Raw genomic sequence first — 26275 nt, 5'->3', positions numbered from 1 at the left:
CTCAGGACATGTTTTTAAACTTTAGTATTTTCTCTAAATTTGCCATGGCCAAATCTACCCAAATATATAAATATCCAAGTGTAACTTACTGACTGATTTCCAAATACCTATTTGAGAAGCATTAGTCATTATTTAACCCAAAATGCACTTGATCTGATCAGCACTGCCACAAAGATAAGGCTGTAAGCAGTAATCCACGGAATTTCTGTCTCTTGTTTAAAAATAGACTTTTAAGTCTCCTTGTTAAGGTGAGCTTTTTCCTATCCCCCATCCCACCACTCCCCACTCCAAATCCTATAACTAACTTAACTTACTTACATTTGGTTGAGAGGGATAATTCTGGTGCTGCCTTATTAGAAACAGATTAAATTTCACTGCATCACTGTTGAAGGATTTCTTTCAGATTATAAACACTACAGCCCTCCACTATGGGAAGCACCATGCTAAGTACTTTAGAGAGGTTCAAAAGATGGAAAAAGACATGCTAATATCCTCAAAAAGCTTACCAGATGGCTAGGAAAATAAATTATACACTTATGAAAAAACATGAAAATAATTACTCAAATCTTATTATTTTTAATGTAAACATTTCACAAACAAAAGCTCTAATACCACACAAAATCCCAAATATTTTAATGTTGCTAACATTTTTTAACTGTTTATATAGTCTTTCCTTGATGAAAGTGCAACCCAGGACATCTTAACAACAAATTTTTCCTGAAAAGAAAATATTCTTGAGCTAGCTTTAATGCTGTCCACCATTACATTTTCTTTCAATTACCTGGAATAATGACAAAGTCAACAAACACTACACAAGGTTTTGAGCAAGTATACAATTAATCAATTTTGCCCAAGAAATATTCTTTTATCTATTTTTCATCTCTAATATTGCCACTTTCATGTCTAGAAATTCAACTTTGATCTTCTTTATATCTTCCATGTCTTAATTTTATTCCAACATATGGAATTCAGTTATAATAACTATTTATTTTCCTTCTCTGCTAATTCTAATATCTGTGTCTGTTCTGGATAGGTTTCAGTTGATATTTTCTTCATTAGGGGTCGTCATGTTTTCTTGCCTCTTTCCATGCCTGATAATCTTTGAGTAGATGTGAGCTCCCATCATGGCTCAGCAGTTAACAAACCCAACCAGCAACCATGGGGAGGTGGGTTTGATCCCTGGCTGCGCCCAGTGGGTTAAGGATCCCATGTTGCTGTGGGCTGTGGTATAGGTTGCAAATGTGGCTTGGATTCTGTGTTGCTATGGTTCTGGCATTAGCCTGCAGCTACAGCTCTGACTGGACCCCTAGCCTGGGAACCTCCATGTGCCACAGGTGGAGCCCTAAAATAGCAAAAAAAAAAAAAAAAAGACGTGCGACATTGTGAATTTTGTTAGGTGCTGGTTATTTGTATATTTCTGTAAATCTTAAACTCTGTTCAGGGGATGCAGTTAAATACCTTGTTTTTATGATTGCTAGGCAGTTCTGGAAGAGTGTGTAGTCTAGAGCTAACTGTTTCCAATTACTAAGTGTTCTACTCGATGCTCCATGGGTTATGGTATTTTCCAGTCTAGTAGGTGGCATAGGCGTTATTCCTGGACCTGTGTGAACACTAGGTTCTATTCAATCTGGTACTTTATTCTATAAAATCTAGCTGTCTTGGTCTCTGTGGACTCTCCTTATGGTCTCCTCAACTCAAGGAATCTGCTGGGCTCTACATTAGTGCCCTCTCCACATACTACAGACTGAATACTTTCAAGGTAGTAAGTAAGGACTCATTTTGTTTGTTTTCCACCTCTCAGTGATCAATTTCTTTCATTGCCTGATGTACAGTATCTTAGAAACTGTTTTTTTCATGTATTTTGTCTCCTTAAAAAATTTTGTTGTTGGTTTAGGTAGGAAAGTCAATCAGTCCTTTTTGCTCCACTTCTAGCCTAGAAGCCTTCACTATTTCTCTTTCTCCCTCTCACCATCTTTTTCCCCTCCCTCCATCATGCTCTCTTTTTAATTTCTTGTTGTGAAATAATTAAAGACTTGCAAGAAGTTGCAAAAATAATACAAAGAGGTCCTGTGCACCCATTACCCAGTTTCCCCAATGTTAACGTCTATAATGACCATAGTGCAAGACAAATACTGGTTCTCAAAGGATGATTAATTAGACTATAGACCTTACTCAGATTTCACAATTTTTTACATGCATTCAGTTTTAAAATATGTTTTTGTCTATACTTTTATGACATTTTATCACATGTATAGATTCACATAACTGTCATTACAACCAAAAACAGAATTGTTCTATGACCACAAAGTTCCATGTGACATTCCTTTTAGTCATCTTCTCTCTCCTTTAACTTTTTGCAACAACTTGTCTGTTCTCAATTTCCATAATGATGTCACTTCAAGAATGTTAGTAAATGTAATCATATAATATGAAATATTTTGAGACTGCCTTTTTTCACTTGGCATAATACCCTCAAGTTACATCCATATTGTATTAACAGATCATTCCTTTTCACTGTTGAATAGTAGTCCATTGTATGGACATACCACTGTTTATGTGACCAGCTACTGGTAGGATATTTTATTAATTTCCAGTTTTGGGCTACCTCAAATAAAGCTGTAAGTTACAGGTTTTTATTTGAACACTCAGTTTCATTTCTTTGAGATAAATGCCCAGGAAGTAATTGCTGCGTCACATGGTAGTTTCACATTTAGGGTTTTTTTTTTTTTTTTAACAAAATACTAGACTGAAATCCTAGAGTGGCTATATTATTTTACTCTCCCAAGAGCAATGCAGGAGAGATCCAATGTCTCCACATCCTTGCCAGCATTTGATATTATCAGTATTTTTTATTTTAGCCATTCTAATAAGTACGTAGTAGCATCTTATTCTGGTTTTAATTTGCACTTTACCAGTGGCTAGTGATGGTGAACATATATTTGTGTTTTTACTTACCATCAGCTGTGGCTATACTTTTTAAAATTTTATATGATTACACTTTTATGCATACTAATCTTTTATTTTCATTACTGAGAAGAGTTTGCTCAAGATTTGGCTGTGGTTCAATATTTCTTGAATGACCAACATAAATATAAAAACATTTTAAAAATACTCAGTCATTACAAATAGAATTCCTGTGTTCTAAGACTGGGGCCTGCACTTTGATCTCCAGTGTAAGGGTCAGCAAACTACAGCCCACAGGCCAAATCTGGCCCAAGGTCTTTTTTTTAATGGCCTAAGAGGTAAGAATGACTTCTACATTTTTAAAGGGTTATAAAAAATAAAATCAAAAAAGAATACATAACAGAAACCATATGTAGCCTGCAAAGTCTAACATTTACTATCTGTTCTTAGCAGATAGTTTGCAGATGAATAGAAACAAAACTAGGTCTTCCTTTTTTTTGTAAACCTTAACAAACGCACTTGACATCTATCTATGACATGCCAGGATCTTATACTTTAACAAAATGGAGAAACAAAAATATCACAAAAGCACAATCTGAAGGCAATTCCTACATTAAACCCCTGTCAAAGTATTTTTAAGCAGACAACCATAAGCCTATACCATTCTTCATTCTGTTACCAAATTTCTACTACACTGTGCTGAAGCATATCTACATGATTGACAAATCCATATTCTATAAACTTGGAGAAAACCAAAACTTCAGTGTTCTAAAAAAAGTTATTCCTATGAGTCATATCAAAAGACTAGATATGTTTTCCCCATTTGGAGAGAAAATACTGTCTCTAGATCTTAAAAGTGGCATCCTGTGGGCTTAGCTCCATTTCAACCTCTTTCCAACTAATGATCCAGTTTTCCATTATAAATCATATTACCATTAAATGTATAACTCTGGCCTACAAATAAGCCGAGAACTCTTTTCTGACTTGGTGGTTTATTTTGATCCCAAATGAATTTATTTTTATTATGCCTTACATTTCCAGTTTGACTAAAATAAAGTGAGCCCAGTAATACCATGTAGACAGCGGCAAACAACAATCATTTGTCTGGCAAAATACTTTACCTCTAATACTCTGTAATCATCTAAACTGGGGTGACTTTTAAGACAAAAGAATTTTGTAGCACATGCATTTTTGGTCTTATAGAAGGGCTCAAATACAGTGGTGAGGTTTCATACCTAAGTTGATGAACTCAGTCTTAAACCTAATAGAGAGGTCAACTTCTTCCTAATACTTTAACTAAGCCAATCACCATCTATCCTATTTGCCATACATGGGTAGAGCACAAAACTTAGAATCAAGGACTTCATAAAAATTAGAGAATGCACCCCCAAAGAATACATACTGTGCACAACTCTTTAGTAGGTAAATGGTTTAAGCTAAGAGTGTTCCAGGCTTTCTTTGACCTTGGAATAGCACGTATTTGTAAATCACTTTTAAGAATTATGCAACATACAGTTATTTATCAGTGACAGCAACAGTGAAGGAAACCACAGAGCAGGGAATCAAATAAAATTGCAGGGTTGACATATAGAACCCTGTGGAAAGGCTGAGCCCCAGGGACTAAAGTTTACTGGCATAGTTTCTTGCAGAAATCTTGCTACAGATATAATCCAGACCTTCTAGCATTGAGAGTGTTTCTGTTTCTATGCCTCATAGCCTCTGTAAGGAAGGCCCAGAAGAGCTGAGCTCAGCTGCCTGTAATAACAACTCACATATAAAGCTGCTCATTATTTCAAAAATTTGGTTTCAGGTTGGAAGTCTCTACAGACAAAAGCAATCTGTGCTGATTATCTAGGCCTCTTAAATTATTCCACTCATTTAATAAATAAGATCTGTGGCCCTTTGGGCACCAGTTTTAAAATCAAAACAAAATATAAACATTTCTCTAAACAAAATAACTTGTTCATAGAGCTCTCTCCACAAGAGACTGTTGTCTTTATCTGAAGGGATTTAATCTAATATCAGAGACAGCCTACAGATCCATCTCGGGCCCAACTTCATGGTATATCATGTGCTACTCTACAAAAGAACTGTGCTGATCAGTATCTAGAGTCTTGGGACTCTGGGAAATAAACTTTGTTCTGCAATTTGGTCCTTCCTGGTTTAAGAAATAGGGACTAGATTTTAAGACATAATATCAAATAACACAAAAAAATTCAATAGGCTAAGAAGCTTCATAAAAACCAATGAGGTAAGCATGCATCTTCCTCATAGCATCCATTTACATGGATAATTTAAAATTTTATAAACATTTTTATATAATAAAAATTTGTAGGTAGTAAAATAAAAATATTTATTGCTAAAAAAATGCCAACCATGATCTGAGCCTTCAAGGGTTAATAATCTTTTTGATAATAGAGCTCTCTTCCTATCTGGGCTTCAACATGCCTTCCTCATTAAGCTCAGTCATTTGTAGCTTTTGATTTAAAGTGAGAGATGTGCAACTCTTCCCTTCACTTCAACACTTACAGTCCATCATAGGGTTATTCACTGGCCTAATTTCAATAATGTTGTGTCTCAGGGAATAGGAAGGACTGAGGGGAGGGAGAGAGACAGGGGAACGGGCCAATCAGTGGAGCAGCCAGAAGACACAGAATATTTGTCAGTTAAGTTTGCTGTCTATGCACACAGTTCATGGTGGCTAAAACAAATCCAATAGTAACATCAAATGTCACTGTCCACATCACCAAATACAATAACTTAAAAGTTTGAAATATTGTAATTATCAAATTGAGATGCAGAGATGCGAAATGAGCAAATGTTGGAAAAAAGGTGCTGATAAACATGCTCCATACAGAGTTGTCACAAACCTTTTGTGACAAACACATTCTCTGCTAAGCACAATAAAGCAAAGTAAAATACAGTGAGGTATATCTACATCTATTTCTTTAATCAAAACTTACTGAAGGCTTGTTTATTCATTTGTTTAAGATAGATTACTGTGGAATCATGGTCACTGAACTCTTTCTCCTGAATTACTGCAGTACCCTGCTAATTATAATTAACTCTTCCTTCATCCACCTTCCTTTCCAACCTTTCCCCACTCAACATTCAGTGATCTTTCTAATACACAGACCTGATTATGTGAACCCCAGATTAAAACCTTTTAGTGCCTTTGCAAGGCATTTAGTATAAAGGCCAGATTGGCCCTATGTGATCTGATCCCTCTCAAACCTCCCACCCTCCTTTTATGCCACATTGCCCATTATCTCTATACTCTTGCTTTATTGGATTGTCTCACTTTCTCAAATTCTCAAAGCTAGTCTAACTGAGATGCACCACCATGCTTTCACAGTACCACATACACACCTTTATTATAACATTTATTCCATTTTACTGTATTCACTAGCTTGTCTGTCTAGCGTCACTAGGAAATAAGCTCCTGAGATGACCTAGAGACCGTACTTTATTTTCCCACTCCTAATTTCTAGCAGCACCTGATTCAATAAAAATTGGTTGAGTGACTAACTGACAAAATAAAGTAAAATAAAGACAAGAAGAGGAAGAACTAGGCTAGTATTTGTCTTTAAATATATTAAGTTTGAGGTGGTACTTGTTGAGTGGAATGGAAATGGGCAAGAACTTAAAAAAGAGATCAGGTCTGCAGTTACTGAATTTGTCCAATGACAGGACTAGTAACTGTTCTTAAATGATTTAGTGAGGTCTTTTTTTCTAGTGGCTGAAATAGGGTTTTAAAACTGAACTAAAACTAAATCTAAAGTTCAGAAAGGTATATGATTCTATGAGCAACAGAATGAAAAATGACGAAATAATTTTATAATTCATCCTGAAATCTGTAAAATAATTTGATTATGCTATCATTCAAAGCATTATTAAACAAACGTGTATTATTACCTTACATTACAAGGGCAAATAAAGTTAACTCTACTGGCTCCATATCAAATTCAAGAGATTAGAGCACAAGAAGTTGAATCCTGCCATATTTAACATACTCAAATTTTCTCTATGTAACTAAGAGTCTGCTCATTAGGATTTGAAAGTCTATAGGTGTTATTTTTACTACTGTTATTTTTTTGTTAATATTCTATGATTTTTAACAGACTCTTAACTTTTATGACATATAAAATGAATATTTTAAACTGAAACTTGATCTTGAGAAGACATCCCACTGCCACCACTCCACCACCATACACTTTCTTTTTCTAGACAATATCTGATGGGTAAACCTGTGGCAAACATGTATGTACATGCTTTAATTTCAATGTCCTTCTGCAATGCCATTTTGGTAAGATTTAAAGGAAAACTACATTAGCATTCCTTTTTTTTTTTACTATATAATGTATTGTCTATACCATAAATATTTTAAAAAGTAGTACCAGCCATTAATGCAGCCAGAGGCAATTAGAAAAAATGTGCAGGAGTTCCCCTCATGGCGCAGTGGTTAACGAATCCGACTAGGAACCATGAGGTTGCGGGTTCGGTCCCTGCCCTCGCTCAGTGGGTTAATGATCCGGCATTGCTGTGAGCTGTGGTGTAGGTTGCAGATGCAGCTCGGATCCCGCGTTGCTGTGGCTCTGGTGTAGGCCGGTGGCTACAGCTCCAATTGGACCCCTAGCCTGGGAACCTCCATATGCCGCGGGAGCGGCCCAAGAAATAGCAAAAAGACAAAAAAGAAAAGAAAAAATGCGCAAAAGCTATTCACATTTCTGGAACCGAGAATTTGTTGCATTAAAAGATCAACTTTACAATGTGCAAAATACCAAACCAAATTCCTATTTATTATAACCATACAAAATTAACTTTATATCTTATGCTATACATATTTAGAGTTGACCCTTGAATAGCATGGGTTTGAACAATGCGAATCCACTTATATGAAATTTTTTTCCAATAAATACATACTACAGTAGTATATGATCTGCAGTTAGTTGAATCTACAGATGTGGAACCACAAATACGAAGTGCTGACTGTAAAACTATATGCAGACTTTTGACTGCACTGGGGCAGAGGACCCAGTGTTCAAGGGTCAACTGTGGTTAATTTTTAAGTCTAAAAATTAGAAAGTGGCTGTGCCAGAAAAAAAATTAATGATTTTTAAATTTTTGATTATAGTTAAAAAAAAGTAACATAAAATTTACCATTTTAACTATTTTTAGGTTTACCATTTAGTAGTGTTAAGTACATTTACACTGTTGTGCAAAAAATCCTCATAATTTTACCTTGCAAAACTGAAACTTTATACCAAATGAACAACTCCCCATTTTCCTCTCCCCCTATTTTGTTTCTTTAGGTATCTCATATAAATGCAATCATATGATATTTGTCTTTTTTGCTACTGGCTTATTTCACTGAATACAATGTTCTCAAGGTGCATCCACATTGTAGCACATGATAGAATTTCTCTCTTTTCAAAGCTGAATAATATTGCATTATAACTATATATATCACATTTCATTTATGTATTCATCCATCATTAGACATATGGGTTGCTTCTACCTCTTGGCTACTGTGAATAATGCTGCTATGAACATGAGTGTGCAAATCTCTCACAGGAAAGTTTTTAACATCAATTTTATCTAATGATAGGACTAATGAGTGTTTCAAACTAAACATCTGCAACTGTGTTACTGATAAGCAGATGGAAGAAAAAATGTGTTCAATACCAACATGTGACAATGGAAAGGAATAAAAGACTAAAACTGCAGTTAAGTATAGCGTATTTCTACTGGTATATGGACAATAACTATCTTACAGAGCAAAAGGCAGCCTTCTTACCAGTAATTACTACACCATCATCTTTATGAGCTTCATTCATTTCTTCAACATGGACTTCTGAGTTCACATCAATCTTTTTCCCTGATAACTGTAAATAAGCTTGAAGAGAAGATGCAACCTTGACAAGAATAGAGCCTATGATAAATTTAAAGGAAAGCTTATTAATACAAAGAAATAAAAAGTACCATAGCCTATTATAAAAATGATTGAAAGGATAGCACTGCCCCTGATACACTATCTTTACTCATCAGTGTGTGTGTGTGTGTGTATGTATGTGTATGTGTGTATGTGTGTATATATATATGTATATATATATTTTTTCAGGGTGGCACCTGCAGCATATGGAAGTTCTCAGGCTAGGGGTCGAATGAGAGCTGCAGCTGCTGGTCTACACCACAGTCACAGCAACATGGGATCTGAGCCGAGTCTGGAACCTACCACAGTCACAGCAACAGGGGATCCAAGCTGCATCTGTGACCTACACCACAGCTTGTGACAATGCCAGATCCTTAACCCACTGAAAGAGTCCAGGTATCAAACCCGCATCCTCATGGACACTATGTTGGGTTCTTAACCTGCTGAGCCACAATGGGAACTCCAGCATGTTTTATGTAAATAGCAGTACCTTTTCCTTACTCCCAGGTGGTCAACATTCCCTTATTGCCAAGGCATTCACAGTATCTTCTGTCAAGATTTTGAGTCAGTAGGACATCAGGAACTATTTCTTCTTTTGCTAATAGCCCCAGTCAGTTCATCCAATACCAGAAAAGTGAAGAATATTTCACACTGCTATCTCACTGTATGACAGGATTTGTGACTTCACTAATCACTGTAACACAACTAGAACCCTGAGCTCTTGTGTTTTCAGTAGTGTCTTGTTTGGGTGGGGCAGTGGTGGATAACAATAATTTTTTTAAAGAAGGAAATATTTAAATTTCAAACGAAAATACAAAACAAAAACAAACCTGGAGAAGTCCAGAATAAATAAAAGATATATGTTTTTCTGCCAAACATATTTTAAAAAGTAGAAAATAATAGATTTTTAAAACTTTTTCTAGGACTTCCTATCTCTAAATACAATACCAAATGTGATAATATGATAAACACCTTTTTTTCTGTTCTTAAATTAATAAAGGGTTATTAGGTCTGTTACAGTTTTAAAACTGTTAAACAAGGCAATTAGTTCCATCCCCATCTCCCTCCACATTCTCAGACAACAAAAATCACCAATACTGAAACCAAGCAGGGCCATGTGGGGCTCCTGGGCATGAAAAGTTTTTTTGAATCCCCCATTTCCTTTTCGTAGGGAATAGGCTTCATTCAGCCTCCTTGACCTTTCCTGAGTTTCAAAGGGTAGGTTCCAACTGTTGCTAATCAGGGAAGAGAGGGGATACAGAGACAAGGGAGAAGCAGTCAAGAAACAATAGACCCTTGGGGCAGGGTCTCAGTTTCCCCTTAAGGGATACACATATCTTTGAGTTCTTCTGCAGAACTAAAACCCACAACAAATGGAAGATGTTAGCTACTTGAAGCATTCTGGATTCTAGAAAGAGAGTCACACGGTGAGATAATCTCAAGAACCAACAGAACCAGTCCTGGGACCACCAAACACCTCCTCTGAAGAAGAATGCAAGTTTGCAGCTACCCTGGTCATCATCTGTAGTCCTATTCTATTCTCCACTCCTAAACTATAAGACCCCTTCCTATTCTTTCTCAAGGGGGGACACAGTCTTTAGGGCATTAGACTGCTGTGGCCTCCTTTGCCTGGCAAAGCAATAAAAACTACTCCTTTCTACCTCACCCAAACCTCTGTCTCTGCAATTCTGTTTGGCACTGGTGAGGCTGAGTTTCAGCAACAATACTCAAGCTACATTACTCTTTGCGACGAAAAATTCTCATGACCCAAATGCCTCATCTTTAATACTAATTTCTTTAGAGAGTTCTCATTATGTCTTCAACCTCTTTTCACTTCAAAAACTGCATCATGGTTATTGACATCAATACTATTTTTAAAAAATTAAAAAGTGAAAACTAACAATAGTATCATTTATTGAAGGCATATTATGTTAAGATTAGTGGCCTTATCAAGAACAACTTTTAAGTGGAAAAATCAGTACTGAAATAAAGGTGTTACTCTAAAGCCTAAACACAACCTTTCTGAATGGATCAGAAAGGTCACTACGTTAACTTTCTTAGGAAGAGATGAAACAAGCATTGTAACACTCTTTTTCACTTGGCAAAATGGTCATGGGGCTGAAACGACAGCCTGAGAGAGTCAAGAGACTGGTTCTTAAACCCTACAGCAAGACAGTGGCAGAGCTGGAAAGGATTCCAAGCGTCTTTTCTAACTACTAAGCAACAGAATCCTGAATACCTTTTTTGTTGTTGCTTTTTTTTTTGTCTTTTCTAGGGCCATCCGCAGCATTTGGAGGTTCCCAGGCTAGGGGTCTAATTGGAGCTACAGCCACCGGCCTACGCCACAGCCATAGCAACACGGTATCCAAGCCGAGTCTGTGACCTACAGCACAGCTCAGAGCAACGCTGGATCCTTAACCCACTGAGCGAGGCCAGGGATCGAACCTGGAACCTCATGGCTTCTAGTTGGATTTGTTTACCACTGAGCAATGACGGGAACTCCCTGAATAACTTTCCATTACCCCAAAAAGTTACTGTTCCCAAATACAACGACAATTAAGAGCACTTGAATTAAGACAACAATCTTTGTTTACAATTATCTTTAAGTTCCTGCCAGAAACATGGTCCCAAAAGGAGAAAACATAAAATTGTAATCCCAATCATACATTGCAACATCATCTATTTCAACAGGTTGTTGCTGGAATAACATTCTGACTAATAATTAAAAATGCTTAAAGTAGATGAAGATTAACAATGTTTTTTGTTTTACTTTTTGGTCCATCTATACGAGATAGGAAGTATTTTCATCTAAAAGCTGCTATTCAAAACTTTTTTACTCTGTTACTAGTTACATTAAATGTAGTAATGGTTTATGTTTTGTTTTGTTTTTCTCCTTGGGTCGTCACAATAAAAGCACACAATTCTTTGAGTTTTTTTGCAATTACAAAATACCCTGAATAGTATTACTGAAGCTCCTAGAAAATTAGTGAGAACATGGTAATATCCTATTTTAAAGGAAAAAAAAATGTTGATCTTAAGAAATCAAATCACACCTGTGTGTCAGCAATAACTTGTTTCAGACTTCTGTGTTTGTAGTTTTATTTTGACATGGACAAGAGAGTCTCATTGGACAAAAAAAGTATTAAACCAACATGGCAAAGAAATTACTCACAGTGGGGACAACTGGTCTCCGCCTAAGTATTTTCCATGTCATACACATAGCCTTGTTCTGGCCTATATGCAAGAACTTCTAGACTTTGTTTTAAAATTTTTTTATACAGAGCTATGGTTCTTAACTCTCTGTACCCAAGCCACTTAAACCCCTATAGACAAGCTACTCCAAGTACCCAAGTCACTTGCCACCATGTACGTGTACATCTATGTGCATGCTGGCAAAGAGACTGGTATTCAGCCTTCAGATGACTAAAAACCATACCTCTCTTTTTGTTTTTTAAAGGCCACATCTGAGGTATACAGAATCCCACGACAGGGGTCGAATCAGAGCTGCAGCTGCTGGCATATGCCACAGCCACCGATTCAAGCCGCATCTGCAAACTACAATGCAGTTTGTGGCAATGCTGGATCCTTAACCCACTGAGCAAGGCCTGGGATCAAACCCACATCTTCATGGATGATATGCTGGGTTCTTAAACCAGTGAGCCACAACAGGAACTCCACAAGTGTATCATTTTTTAATGAAACAAGTGGACTCTTAGAATAAGCTGGTTGTATCAGAAGATTATAGGGAGTTCTCATTCGGGCTCAGCAGTAATGAACCTGACTAGTATCCATGAGGAAGTGGGTTCAATCCCTGGCCTCGCTCAGTGGGTTAAGAGTATGGTGTTGCCATGAGCTGCAGTGTAGTTCTCAGATGTGGCTTGGATCCCATGTTGCTGTGGCGTAGGCCAGCAGCTACAGCTCCAACTGGACTCCTAGCCTGGGAAGTTCCACATGCTGTGGGTGCAGCCCTAAAAAGATGAAAGGAAAGAAAGAAGGAAAGAAGGAAAAAGATTGTAGAAAGAGACATAAGTCTGATTCTGCAAAAAACTAAGTCAATAATCACTTTAGAGGACTTTCTTGGTGATACCTTTATTTCAGGATCACATTTTGAAAAATATTACTTTAGAGTATTAGCTTGAAAAAGTCCTCTTACAGGGTGGTAGGAAAGCTTCCAAAAAGAATTATGGAAGCATTTTCCTTCCAAAGGATCCTCTATTTCAGACATAAAACTAAACTGAAAAAACCCAAACACCAACACTGAAAAAATTCCACTATAATAGTCAATAAATTACAACTTTTTTTTTTTGTACTATTAAGGGAAAGATAGTCTTCATGGTCATCTGTTCTAAAGGTTTCAAAGATAATTGGTCCAGTGGGCTAGTATTCAAGTCTTTAAATCAGAGAAAAATTTCACTGAAATCACTATGTCAGCATAGATAAGATAATTTGACCATCTGTTTCCTGAATGTTACATAAAACCTTTCTTAAACCATATGTCAAAATAAAACATTCCACTTAGCTAACCTTTATGGGATTTCAAATCCACTTTCCCCAGGTGGCTGACATAAACATCAATGGCACCCTGATGAGTTGAGGCATTTAGACATCCAGAAGACGAATCTAGGAGAAAAAACCATAAGCATAACTGTTCTTATTTAAGTAAAATTGGAATTATAAACTTGAAATAAAAGGCTCTATTTCAGCATTAGGATAAGCAGTTCAGAGTCTTGCAAGGTTTGGTATCTTCCTTGTAATTATGCCAACTTTTGCTATAAGATGAAAACAGAATTAGAGAAATCTACACCTAGATAACTGATAAGAAAATCTCTACGTCTAGAAAAACCTCTATAATTTAACTGTAAATATGTTAACTTTAAAATCTTATGTAGGAAGGACAGTACACAAGTAAAGACAGCCAAGACCATTAGGCATCATTGATATATTTAGGTCATTATCAATTTTTAATATTTTCTACAAAATTCCACCTCATGTACAGTCACATAAAGGGAGTAGCCAAGTTAACAAAAACCAAAACTCTTATATTTTCTCCTTTTAGCAAATTTGCTAGTACTCAAAACTGTTGCTAACTGTGAAAGATTATACTAGATAAGATTCTGTTGCACTTTGTAGAAGGACTAAAATAGGGGAAAAAAGGAAAGACATGAAATGTGGGTGAAGCTTGCTCATATCTAAAGATTTCTTGTCAAGTTTCTGGAATTGGACAGATATCTTTAAGTCAGCAGAAGAAAATTAAAATTAAGGTGGCCCTGATTTGACACTCAAATTTCTCTAGGTCATCACTGACTCCAGTTTTCAATCAGCCAACATTTCAAGTTCCAGGGAAAGCAGACAGTCAGATAACGAAATAAAAGAATAATGCTGAAGAGTCAGTGGTAATTACCCTTTCTTTTTTCCTCCTCTCCCAAGGCAACTAAACTTTTAGTTTAACATTCTAATTGCCCTGAGAAGAACAAAGCATGTATTTTTTTTTTAGAGAGGTCTCTTAAAGAACATATTTTATCAGGAGTTTTTATTAGTTCAAAGTAGAAAAAAATAGGGAGGATGGTTAAAAAAAAAAAAATTCCAAAAATTGTATTACAGTTTTTACAAAATTCAGAGGAAAAAACATTTGTATAACTAACAAAAAAACCAACATTCTTCTTTAAAAGCAAAGGTGATATATTAAAAGCAATGAAGCAAGACATATTACTAATTTTTTTCTTGTATTGTGTAATACAAATGATTGGAACTAAAAATTAATTATCAAAAGTCAAGTTAAGGCTGCATTCACAGAATTTCATTTTTTGGAGATTCACATAATAGAGAAATTCTATTATAGTTCTTGGAGGAACCTTAAGGGAAATATGCATTAGACACTAAGATGTAAACAGAAAATTATTAGTGCAAACAGTGGATGGAATAAACTCTCACAGAGTTTACTGTCATCATATTTTGGACAAAGATCTTGTACATCTGACAAAGGCCACTGAGTTTTCCTGGAAATTACACAAAAAAAAAGGGAAAAACTGATGTCAACTACAGGCTAGCACTACATACAACCAAAGAAATAGATATTTGTAATATACACTCTATTAATCAGTGAATAACAACTAAGCTTGAAAGGCTAAAATTTTAAACTTTGCTATTTTCCTTCACATAAAGAGAGAATTCTCTCAAAACTGGTCAAGCATGTTCACAAAATTCTTCTGAATTTTTATAACTTTACTTCAAGTTTCAACATGGAACAGCAACACAGAAGTTATTTAACTTTTTTTTTTTTTTTTTTTAAGGTTTGCACCTGCGGCACATGGAAGTTCTGAACTATGGGTCAAGTTGGAGCTGCAGCTGCTGGCCTATGCCACAGCCATAGCAACGTGGGATTGGAGACACATCTGTGATATATGCCACAGCTTGCCACAATGCAAGATCCTTAACCCACTGAGCAAGGCCAAGGATCAAACCCACATCCTCATAGATACTAGTTGGGCTTGTAACCTAATAAGCCACAATGGGAACTCCCCAAAAGGTATTTCTTGATTTCTGCAACTTGATTCCTACACCTCAAAAACTGTATTAACTGAAAGAACAAGGAACAAATTTTATATACAGGATGTAAAGGATTTGAAAAAACAGAATTTTAAGGTCACTTCAAGGAAAGTTTTCTAAATTCATGTCCTGTCCAGGTATTCTAATATTAGGGAGGGAGCATATAGGAGGCTGGGCTTATGAGAGACACACAAAGCAACTCCTAGTGCGCCCACCCACCCCCCAAAAAAACCTATGAAAACATTCTTTTTAAAATAATTACCAGTATATAACTTCTGGCAGTGCTTTTCAAAAGTGGCAACATAGGTAGGGAAGTAAAGCTAGGTGTGAGCAACTTCTATCACACCATTATACCATTATTTACTATCAAGCTCTGCTTTCTCCTGTTGACCTTTTTTTTTCCTTTTTGATTTTAGGGCTACACTATGGCATGTGGAAGTTCCCAGGCTAGGTAGGGGTGGAAATGAGCTACAGCTGCTAGCCTATACCACAGCCATAGCAACATGGGATGTGAGCTGCTACTGTGAATTACACCACAGCTAGCCTCAACGCCAGATCCTTAACCTACTGAGGAAGTGAGCAAGGCCAGGGATTGAACCCACATCCTTATGGATACTAGTCAGGTTTGTTTCCACTGAGCCAACAATGGGAACTCCTGGTGACCCGTTTTAAATGGAAGATGGCCTGCTATTCCACAATAAAGATATTATTTTTAAAAATATGAGTCTAGAGAAAATCAGAATTTTGATATACATAATCAAAATTTTTAAAGCACTTAAGCTTCTGAGAGAGCTCTGTATGTACTATGGAAATTAAGAAGAACAGAGTTTGGAGATGTAGGTTAGAATGCATGCACAAAATCCAAATAACTGATGAGATTACCTAAAAAAGCTGATAAGCTGATCAATTATCTAAACAAGAAATAAAGGACCATAACTACACTTATTCTTCCTAAATAAATCATTGAGATAATACTTAATCTATTTTCCTGAAATCAGATAGTATTCCAATCTGATAATATTATGCAGCCTTTTCTCTACATCCTCGCCAATAATTTGAAGCCTCTGTTAGCCTAACAAATTTCCCTCTCAAGTACCTAAATCACTTTTTGTTTCTTTGTAATTGCTCTGCTTCTGGTAATCCCAGTTTCTCAAAATCCAAGTTGCTCACTAGACTTTAAGTTGTCATGATTTGCAGAGTTGCCTTCAACTTTCTCCAGCAAATCTTTTGCTTTAATGAAAGCACAAACCAAGAAATTTCAAGAAGTTCCAAAGCAGGAAGTGCTAAAGCAAAGCTAGTGTAGACATTTCCATACATTTCCAAACTGACCTACAAAATGGTTGATCAATTTATACTTCAACTAATAATTGAGAGGAATCCCTATTTCACCATAACTTTCCCCAAAATGTATATGATCAATGTTTTAAGTTATGACTGCTATATTTAGATGTTTTCAATTAGCAGTAAGATATTAACAAAACTGTACCTTTATATTGACTATTTCTCCTGCGAACTGCTTGTTCATGTTTATCCATGTTCCCATCCCATTAAGTGTTCCTTTTCTTCTCATTTGTCATACACACACGTGGATAGAGATTATATCTACATCTCCATCAACTATCTTTCTAGTTTGCTACTTGTCTTTTATTCAGGTTTATATTTTATCCATACAGAAAAAAATCTGTCAACTCAGAATTATATACCCAATGATAACATGCTTCAAAAAAGAAGGCAAAATAAAGATATTTTTAGATGAGAGAAAACTAAGAGAATTTGTTGCCAGCAGACTTGGATGGACTATAGGAAATGCTAAGGAAATGATACCACTTGTAAACTCACATGTTCAGTGTTCAGGAAGAAATAAAGAACACTGAGAAATGGTAAATATCTGGATAAATATAAAATATTACTTTCCCTTTTTAACTTCTTTGAAATACAAATGATAGTATAAAGCAAAAAAAAATCCTATCAGTATGTTAAGGGATTTATAATACATGTAGACATCAGATAGCCTATATTATAAAGAACAGGTATTTGAATGTATCTTCTGGTTGCAAGTTTTGTGCATTTTATATGAAGTGGCATAATATTAATTCTAAATACACTGAAAAGTTAAATTTCTATGTTGAAACCATGGGAAACCCAAATAAAAAATAATGCAAAAAGATATAGCCAAGAAGTCAAAAAGAAAACCAAAATGGAATTCTGAAATATATCCAATTAATGCAAAAGAAGTTAAAAAAAAAGTAGGAAAAATAAACAAAAATAGAAGGAACACAATAAATAATAAAATGGTAGACACATACCACACTCAACCATATCAATTATTATACTAAATGTTAATGGAATACACACTCCAATTAAAAGACAAGGAATTCTAGGCATTCCTGTTGTGGCACAGTGGAAATGAGCCTAACTAGCATCCATGAGGATGTGGGTTTGATCTCTGGCCCCGCTCAGTGGGTTAAAGATCTGAGGTTGCTGTAAGCTGTGGTATAGGTCACAAATGCAGCTCAGATCCTGTGTTGCTGTGGCTGTGGTATAGGCCAGCAGCTGTTAGCTCTAATTCAATCCCCTAGCCTGGGAACTTTCATATGCCACATGTGCAGCCCTAAAAAGCGAATGGAAAAAAAAAAAAAAGACAGGGAATTCTAAAAATGAATTTTAAAAAAGTAAGAAAGCAAGTCCCAATCATACGCTATCTATAAAAGACGGTTTGTTGTTGTTTTTTTTGGCTTTTCTAGGGCCGTTCCCATGGCATACGGAGGTTCCCAGGCTAGGGGTCCAATTGGAGCTATAGCCACTGGCCTCCGCCAGAGCCACAGCAATGCAGGATTTGAGCCGCGTCTGCAACCTACACCACAGCTCACAGCAATACCAGATGCTTAACCCACTGAGCAATGCCGGGGATCGAACCCACAACCTCATGGTTCCTAGTCAGATTCGTCAACCACTGAGCCACGACGGGAACTCCAAAAGATGGTTTTTTAAGCATAAAGGTAGATTGAGAGTAAATGGAAAGAAAAAGATATACCATTTTAACATTAAGATGTCGAGAATGCTTTCATTAACAAAAGCATAAGAAGGGAAAAGTGCCTTTATTAAGATTAAATGAAGAAGATTCAAGCCAAAGCATTTGCCTAAAGAAAGACACTATAATGACAAAAGGTTAATTCATCAGGAAGACACAGCCCTCATGAATATATACGGACCTAAATAACAGAGATTCAAAAGCCAAATGTAAAGTTGACAGAATTAGTTAAAAAATTTAACTCCCTTCTCTCACCAAGTGATCAAACAACTGGACCAAAAAAGAAATCATTGTATTACACATTCATTTTAAGGGCACGGGATGCAGTCACTAGGTAGAACCATGGGCCGGGAAGTAAAATAAGTTGCAATAAATGTAAAACAAGTGAAACCATACAAAGTATATTCTCCAATCAGAATGGAATTTAATTAGAAATCAATAAAAACAAAAGATCTAGAAAATCTTAAAGAATGAAAACCAAACAACAGAATTATATGGACCAAAGAAGAAATCACAAGAAAAATTTAAAATCCTTTAAAGTGAATGATAATGAAAATGTAACATTTCAAGATTTGAAGGATGCATTTACTTTAAAAAACTTATCATTTAAACACAAAGTCTAAAATCAATAACCTAGGAGTGGGATGGACTGGGAATTTGGGGTTAATAGATGCAAACTATTGCCTTTGGAATGAATAAGTAATGAGAATCTGCTGTATAGCACTGGGCACGATATCCAGTCACTTATGACGGAGCATGACAATGTGAGAAAAAGAATGTATATACGTATGTGTGACTGGGTCATCTTACTGTACAGTAGAAAATTGACAGAACACTGTAAACCAACTATAACGGAAAAAAATAAAAATAATTTTAAAAAATAAGTAAAATCAATAACAATATTTTACCTGAAGAAGCTAAACGGAACAAAGGAAACTCAAGATAAATAAAAGGAAGAATGTAATAAAGAACAAAAATCAATAAATTTGAAAACAAAAAATGGAGAAATTAACAAAGTGCAAAGTTGGTTCTTTGCAAAGATCAATAAAATTGATAAAGTCTAGCCTCATTAATCAGGAAAAAAAATATAGGCATTCCCATCATGGCTCAGTGAATGAACCTGACTAGTGTCCATGAGGATACGGGTTCAATCCCTGGCCTTGTAGAGTGGGTTAATGATCCAGCATTGCCATGAGCTGTGGTGTGGGTCACAGATGTAGCTTGGATCCTGTGTTGCTGTGGCTGTGGTGTAGGCCAGCAGATGCAGCTCCAATTTGACCCCTAGTTTGGGAACTTCCATATGCCACAGTAGGGCCCTAAAGGACAAAAAAAAAAAAAAAAAAGAAAGAAAGAAAGAAAGAAAGGAAAATACAAATATCAATACCAGGAATGAAATAGGGGAGTATCATTACAGATCTTCTAGGCATAAAGAGTATATAGGAATAGTATTAATAAAATTATGTGAACAAATTTGACAACTTAATGAAATGGACAAACTCCTTTAAAATATCACTTACCAAAATGTAACACCAGATAAGACAGAAATACAAGAACAGAATATCTATTATCAAAATTTAATTCATTATCAAAGACAATTCCCACTTAAATGGAAGGTTTCACTGGTGAATTCTATCAACTATTTAAGGATGAAATTATACCAATCTTGCATAAATTTAGATAATAGAAAGGAGAGAATCTATTCAACTTTATTTTATAAGAACAGCATACTTCTAAGAGATAAAATCCACATTTTGTAAAACAAAATAAAAATTACAGATCAACATTCATCATAAACATGAATGCAAAAATCTTTGACAAAATATTAGCAAGCCAAATCCAAACATGTATAAAAAGGATAATACATAATGACAAGGTAGGGTTTAATCTCAAGAATATAAGGTTGGTTAACATGCAAAAGTCAATGTAATTGATCATATTAATAGAATAAAAAAATAAAACATGCAATAATTTCAGTAAATACAGAAAATGCATTTGACAAAATCCAACACCCATTCATGATCAAAGAAAAGAAAAACTGTCAGAAAACTAGAAATAAAAAAGAATACCCTCAGTTTGATAAACAATATCTATAAAAAGCCTGTATAGCTAACCTCATACTTAAAAGGTAAAATACTGAATTTACTATTTCCCTAATAATGAATTTTAGAATTTAAAACAAGAGCAAGGACTCCCACCTTCACCACTACTATTCAATACTGTACTGAAGAATCTAGTACCCTAATAAGACAAAAGAAAAAAAAAAAGAATACAGATTGGAAAGAAAGAAGTGAAATTGTATTAATGTACAGATGGCATAACTGCCTACATAGAAAAGGATTCTGGATTCTAAAAAATACACTATTAGAACAAATAAGTTTAGCAAGGTCACAAGATACATGGTCCACATATAAAAATCAGTTGTATTTTTTATATATCAGCAGCAGATAATCATAAAATGAAATTTCCTAAAATTCCATTTATAATAGGGTCAAAAACATAAATAAATATAATAAAAAGATGTGTTAGACCTATAAAACAAGAGGAGAGAAATTAAAGATATAAATAAATGAAGAAATATACTATGTTCATGAATTGAAAGACTCAATTTTTATGATTGTCTCTTCTCTCCAAACTGATTCAGTGCAGTTCCTACCTGCATTTGGATTTTTGGTTAAAAAATGTGATATATGTAAAACTGTATACAGAAAATCCTGCATTTGGATTTTTGGTTAAAAAATGTGATATATATAAAATTGTATACAGAAAATCAAAGGATTTATGGTATTCAAAACAATTAAAAAAAACAAGTTTGGAAAATAACTACCTAATTTTGAGACTTACTATTATAAAGCTACAATATCCAAGAGAGAATTGACTAGCCTAAGGATCAATTAAATAGATCAATAAAACAAGAGCAACAGAAGTATATCTAAAATTAAACATCGTGGCTTACTGTTTTACATTATAGATAATAAAATGAAAGAGAAAAGAGAAGGATAGTCTACTGAACAACTACCATGCAATGGGCTGTACTTTCCATTATTTAATTTCTCAACAACCTTATGCTATATGGGTGTTAACCATTTTATATATAAACTGCAAACTCAGTGAGATTTAGTAATTTGCTCAAAGTCACACATCTAATATGAGGTAGAACCAAAATTCACAGCCTTCTAAAGTCCATGCTTTTCTACACTGTCACTGATCAAAACATAATAACTTAATGAATACCTTTTCTTTTGTTTTGAGAGATTCTTCCAAAATAGAACTCAAAATTTATCAGTGTTTATAAAATAAAAAATTCAATTAATACCATTAATGTTTCACTAAAGAAAATTATAGAATGTCATTAAATACCTCTATAACTGTAGTCAATTATAAGATATTTCTTAACACTGAGCTCAGGTGATTTTCTCTGAATGGACAGAGATTGATCTAAGAAATAAAAATAAAAACACTTTAGCATTAAAATCTCTCTAATGCATAATAGTGGGAAAGGGGGAAAGTTTATAGGGGAAATTAACAAGAATTTATAATGTTAATCATTTATAGAGTATGAAACCATCTTCAAAGACGTAAATTACTGTTCATTTCATTCTTGCTATTAGTATTCTTTTCCAGCATGGATAAATCATCATTTATTTCCAATTTGAGAGAGAATGGTTTTCCCTTTATGTTCCCCACATTTCATCCAATAATAATACTAGCATTATTATATTATAAGTATTTCTCCCAAATTCGCATCTGCCTAAAGGGCTTGCTAGTGGGCAGTGAAATGCCTGTTTCTCCCAATTTTGAATATTCCCCTTCTTCTCCTCCCCCTCCCTTACTGCTACAAGCTCTGCCCACATCTAGGACTTTCTCTCTTTAGCTAGTTCAACTTCTCACTAGTGTACCTATTTTTCACCCTAGAAGCTTCCCTTAGTATCCCCAGATGCACCCTCTGATGAAATGGCCTGAAGAGTCAGCAGTGAATCTTGATTTTTCACCAGAACACAGATAAATCCCGTGATGTCTTAGTTAAAATGGTCTATAATTATTATTTAGGAAGCCGTTACCTCCTTTGTTTTTTGTCTTTTTTAAATCTTTTTAGGGCCGCACCCATGGCACATGGAGGTTCCCAGGCTAGGGGTCTAATCAGAGCTACAGCTGCCAGTCTACATCACAGTCACAGTAATGCCAGATCCAAGCCGCATCTGTGACCTACACCACAGCTCACAGCAACACCGGATCCTTAACCCCCTGAGCGAAGCCAGGGAGCAAACCCACAACTTCATCGTTCCTAGTCAGATTCATTTCCACTGCGCCACGACGGGAACTCCAGGAAGGCTTTACCTTCTATTCATCCCTCCTTGAACATAAAAGTTACAGCATCTAGAAATCTTAAAAAAGGATGTGCTCTGGGCCAGAGAATCCAGAAGGAGTGACAGTGAAAAAGATTGTTGGATATATTCACTATTTCAATCAGCACAAACAAAAAGAAAATGTCAAATGTCAAAAAGGACAAAAGCAGGAGGCCCTGGGCACTCACACTAGCAATAAGCCACAGCTCTTCAACAAAGACCCCAGTTTCCCTTCTGTCTACCTTCTATCTTCTAAGGCCCAAAAAACCACCACCACTCCTGGAGCTCAGCATGTGTCTTTGCCTAATAGATAAATAGGCGCTGCTAGGGACAGAGAAAAGCTCTAAACTATCCAGAAATCTGAACTTCTGCCTCCATAGGCACAGCATCACATGAGGTGACTAGGTCTAAAGTAACATTAGCCAGTATCAGCTCTGGCCTAGGATTAGAACAATACCAAATAATTTAAATGGCTATTCTTTATTATTTACCCATATGTCAGACACTAAATGCTAAATAAAGTATTTCATACATCTCTTTAATTCTTACAAGAGCCCTATATGATAAGTAATTTTTTTTTTTCAGATGTGGAAGCTCAGGCACAGAAATCAGATAATTTATATTTGTGTATAAAATGTGGTGAAATCAAAATTCTAACTGTATTCTGATTGATACCAAACCTATAATTATACAATACCTGTAGAATGATGAACCAATGCATTTAGAGAAATAATTTCACATATTCATATATTGAGTGGCTATATCTGACTGGCATATCAGATTCCCATCAGGTTCATCAGCTGAACTATAAACTTTATTTCCTCTAATAAAATCTTACAAATATAGCTCTTTGAAAAAGCATGCACAATTTACCAACTAGCAGCTTAGCACATACCTACTGTGATATTACCCAGCTTGCTTTGTAACGTTATATTCCCTGAAAAGAGAAAAAAAAGACAACTTTATAAATTAGGGATAATTTAGAAAGGAACTGTGCTATGGTAACCTAAAACATAGTTAGATATCCATGACATTAATTAATAACACTGTTATTGTTGTTGGCAATTTTTCTCAGTATCATAAATCAAGTCAGAGATTTAGTTACACTCTAAATAAACAGCTTTAGGCATCTATGGAAACTCTCCTCCTCCACTCCACCTTCATCTTTTATAGCAGTACTATAAAACAAACTGCCATACTTTCTGGGAAACATGGAAGAAAAATAATGATTCTTCTAAAACCCCAAAATGAAAAAATTTCTTAAATGTACTCACTATGCATTTTCAACCTAAACATCACTGTATTTATCAGACTACACAAAGCCAACTTTTGGCCCAAGTAACACTAAAATAACCCATGGAAAAAAGTAATTACTGTAATTTTTCAGGTCAGTTTGGCACATCTGTTAAAGTGGTTTCTGTGCCAAGAATTAAAAAGGTTTGGGGCAAGAATAATGAATACATTGAAATATGACCAACAAAGAAAAAAAATCTCCAAATACTTCGTTTCCATCTTTCAATGAAAATATATTTTCCAGGATAAGTATAGAATATTGCAACCAGTCTTCCCAGCCTCTTCTAATACTAAAAATAGTTGGATTTTTTTCCCTCATGTGTGTTTATATGCGTAATTACTCCCCAGTGCATATTACCTGTATTTACTGCACTAAAAGTGTAAGAAATATTATCTCTTCTACTGTAATTCCAAACTACTGTAAAAAGTAAAGGAATAACTTTTATGTCAGAATTAATCTACAGTAAGTGAATTCATTTCACGCATCTTATAAATACTGACATCTATCAGTACCTGGGGGAAAAAAAAAAGGCACTTGGTTCATCTGTTTAACAGTCAGATGTGCTTTGACTGTAAACATTTCCCTAAAAGTTTTATATTCCATCATACTTCATGTGAGTATATGAACAAGGGGTATGTTTGTGTAGGAATAAGCTTATAAAATTACTTTCAAGTTTCAGTAACTTACAAGATTGTGAAAATCCTCCTGTTAAATGGTTAAGTAAATATTATTTCATTGGTGTGTTTTAGATACTCTTTCAATGTTCAAACCCAATAAATGCAGATTCACTAGTAGCCAAAGATGGCTTCCAAAGACCCTTGCTTCCTGGTATCCATGCCCTGGCATAATCTCTGCCACTCCTGCGTAGACTGGACTACTGATTTGCTTTTAACCAAGAGGATAAGGGCAAGAGTGATGGGAAGTTACTTCCAAGATTAGGTTACAAAAATATTCTGGCTTCTGGTTTCTTAGCCCTCTTTTGCTCTGATGGAAGCAGTGAACCATGTTGTCAACTGCCTGATGAAAGAGGCCTCCAGCCAATAGAATTGAACTGAACCTCACCAACAACCACAGGAGGGAGCTAGGAAGCAGATTATCTCTTGGCTGAACCTTCAAATAAGCCCACAGCCCCAGCTGACGTCTCTAGAGATCTTGAGGTAGAGGACCCATTTGAGCCACACTCAGATTCCTGACCCACTCAAAGTGTAAGACAATACATGTTGTTTTCAGATGCTAAATTTGTTACACAGAAAGAGGTAACTAGTCAAGATGTTATAAGCTGGAAATGGGGTTTTGCTATACAGTAAATAACTAAAAATATGGGAATAGCTTTGGAACTTGGCAGTAGGTATAGGCTGGAAGGATTTTTAGAAGCATGATAGAGAAAACCTAAATTGCCTGAACAGCATGTTAGTAGAAAGCTGGACTTTGTGCTTCCCTTGAGGGCTCAAAAGGAAGTGAGGAAAATGTTTTTGGAAACCAGAGGAAGGCAGATCCTTGTTAAGCAGTAATAGAAATTTTGTATAACAGTATCACCTTCAGTAATGCAGAAAGTAGGAAATATACCTAATGAACTGAATAATCTAGCTAAGATGGCCAAGCAGAGTCAAAGTGTTGTTAGTGCTGCCTATTTTTTCTTGATGCTTCAGTAAAATGCAAAAGGTAAACTAAAGAAAGGACTGTTAAAAAAAAAAAAAAAAAAGAACCAAGGCATGAATGATTTTGAAAATTCTGACTCTTAAGATGGCAAAGGATGCTAAAGTTAAGAATAGTTCCTAAACAAAGTTTGAATCCAGAGCACTGCCCCGGAATGTGGCCTAAAAATGAAACTGATGGCGTGACCGTAAAACCTTTTGTTAAGACTCCAGAAAGATCATGGGTGGTACCTCATAGTATTGATCAGTTACACAAAAAGTCTAATAAAAAGATTTAGGGTGTGTCTCATAAATCTGCTCAAACACTAGGTCCTCTAGAAATCTTGAGAGCACTGTATCTCAATATCTCTGCAGAAGTGCATTTTTTTGCCCTTTTTTTGGGGGGGGCCGAACCCGCGGCATATGGAGGTTCCCAGACTAGGGGTCAAATCAGAATTACAGCCACAGCCACAGCCACGTGGGATCCGAGTCAGGGCTCTGACCTATACCCTGGCTCACAGCAACACAGGATCCTTAATCCACTGAGCGAGGCCAGGGATCAAACCCGCAGCCTCATGGTTATGAATTAGT

At 35.6% G+C, this 26275-nt stretch overlaps 1 protein-coding gene across 2 annotated transcripts in view; it reads right to left on the bottom strand.

Moving 5' to 3' along the window:
• Window positions 1-26275, bottom strand: part of FAM185A (family with sequence similarity 185 member A) — a 48105-nt gene that overhangs the window by 3397 nt on the left and 18433 nt on the right. The window contains exons 5-8 of one of the 2 annotated variants that reach the window (XM_047753313.1): window positions 23652-23693; window positions 21771-21848; window positions 13361-13456; window positions 8702-8836 (exon numbers count right to left, since the gene is read on the bottom strand). In XM_047753313.1, the coding sequence (XP_047609269.1) occupies window positions 8702-8836; window positions 13361-13456; window positions 21771-21848; window positions 23652-23693 (351 nt within the window). The remainder of the gene's footprint in view (window positions 1-8701; window positions 8837-13360; window positions 13457-21770; window positions 21849-23651; window positions 23694-26275) is intronic. The other variant, XM_047753314.1, reaches the window with a different exon arrangement.

This window comes from Phacochoerus africanus, chromosome 11 (assembly GCF_016906955.1).
Source record: "Phacochoerus africanus isolate WHEZ1 chromosome 11, ROS_Pafr_v1, whole genome shotgun sequence".
In the NCBI taxonomy this organism is placed as follows: Eukaryota; Metazoa; Chordata; class Mammalia; order Artiodactyla; family Suidae; genus Phacochoerus; species Phacochoerus africanus.
The sequence above is the reverse complement of the archived record's forward strand: the minus strand, read 5'-3'. Positions and strand labels throughout refer to the sequence as shown.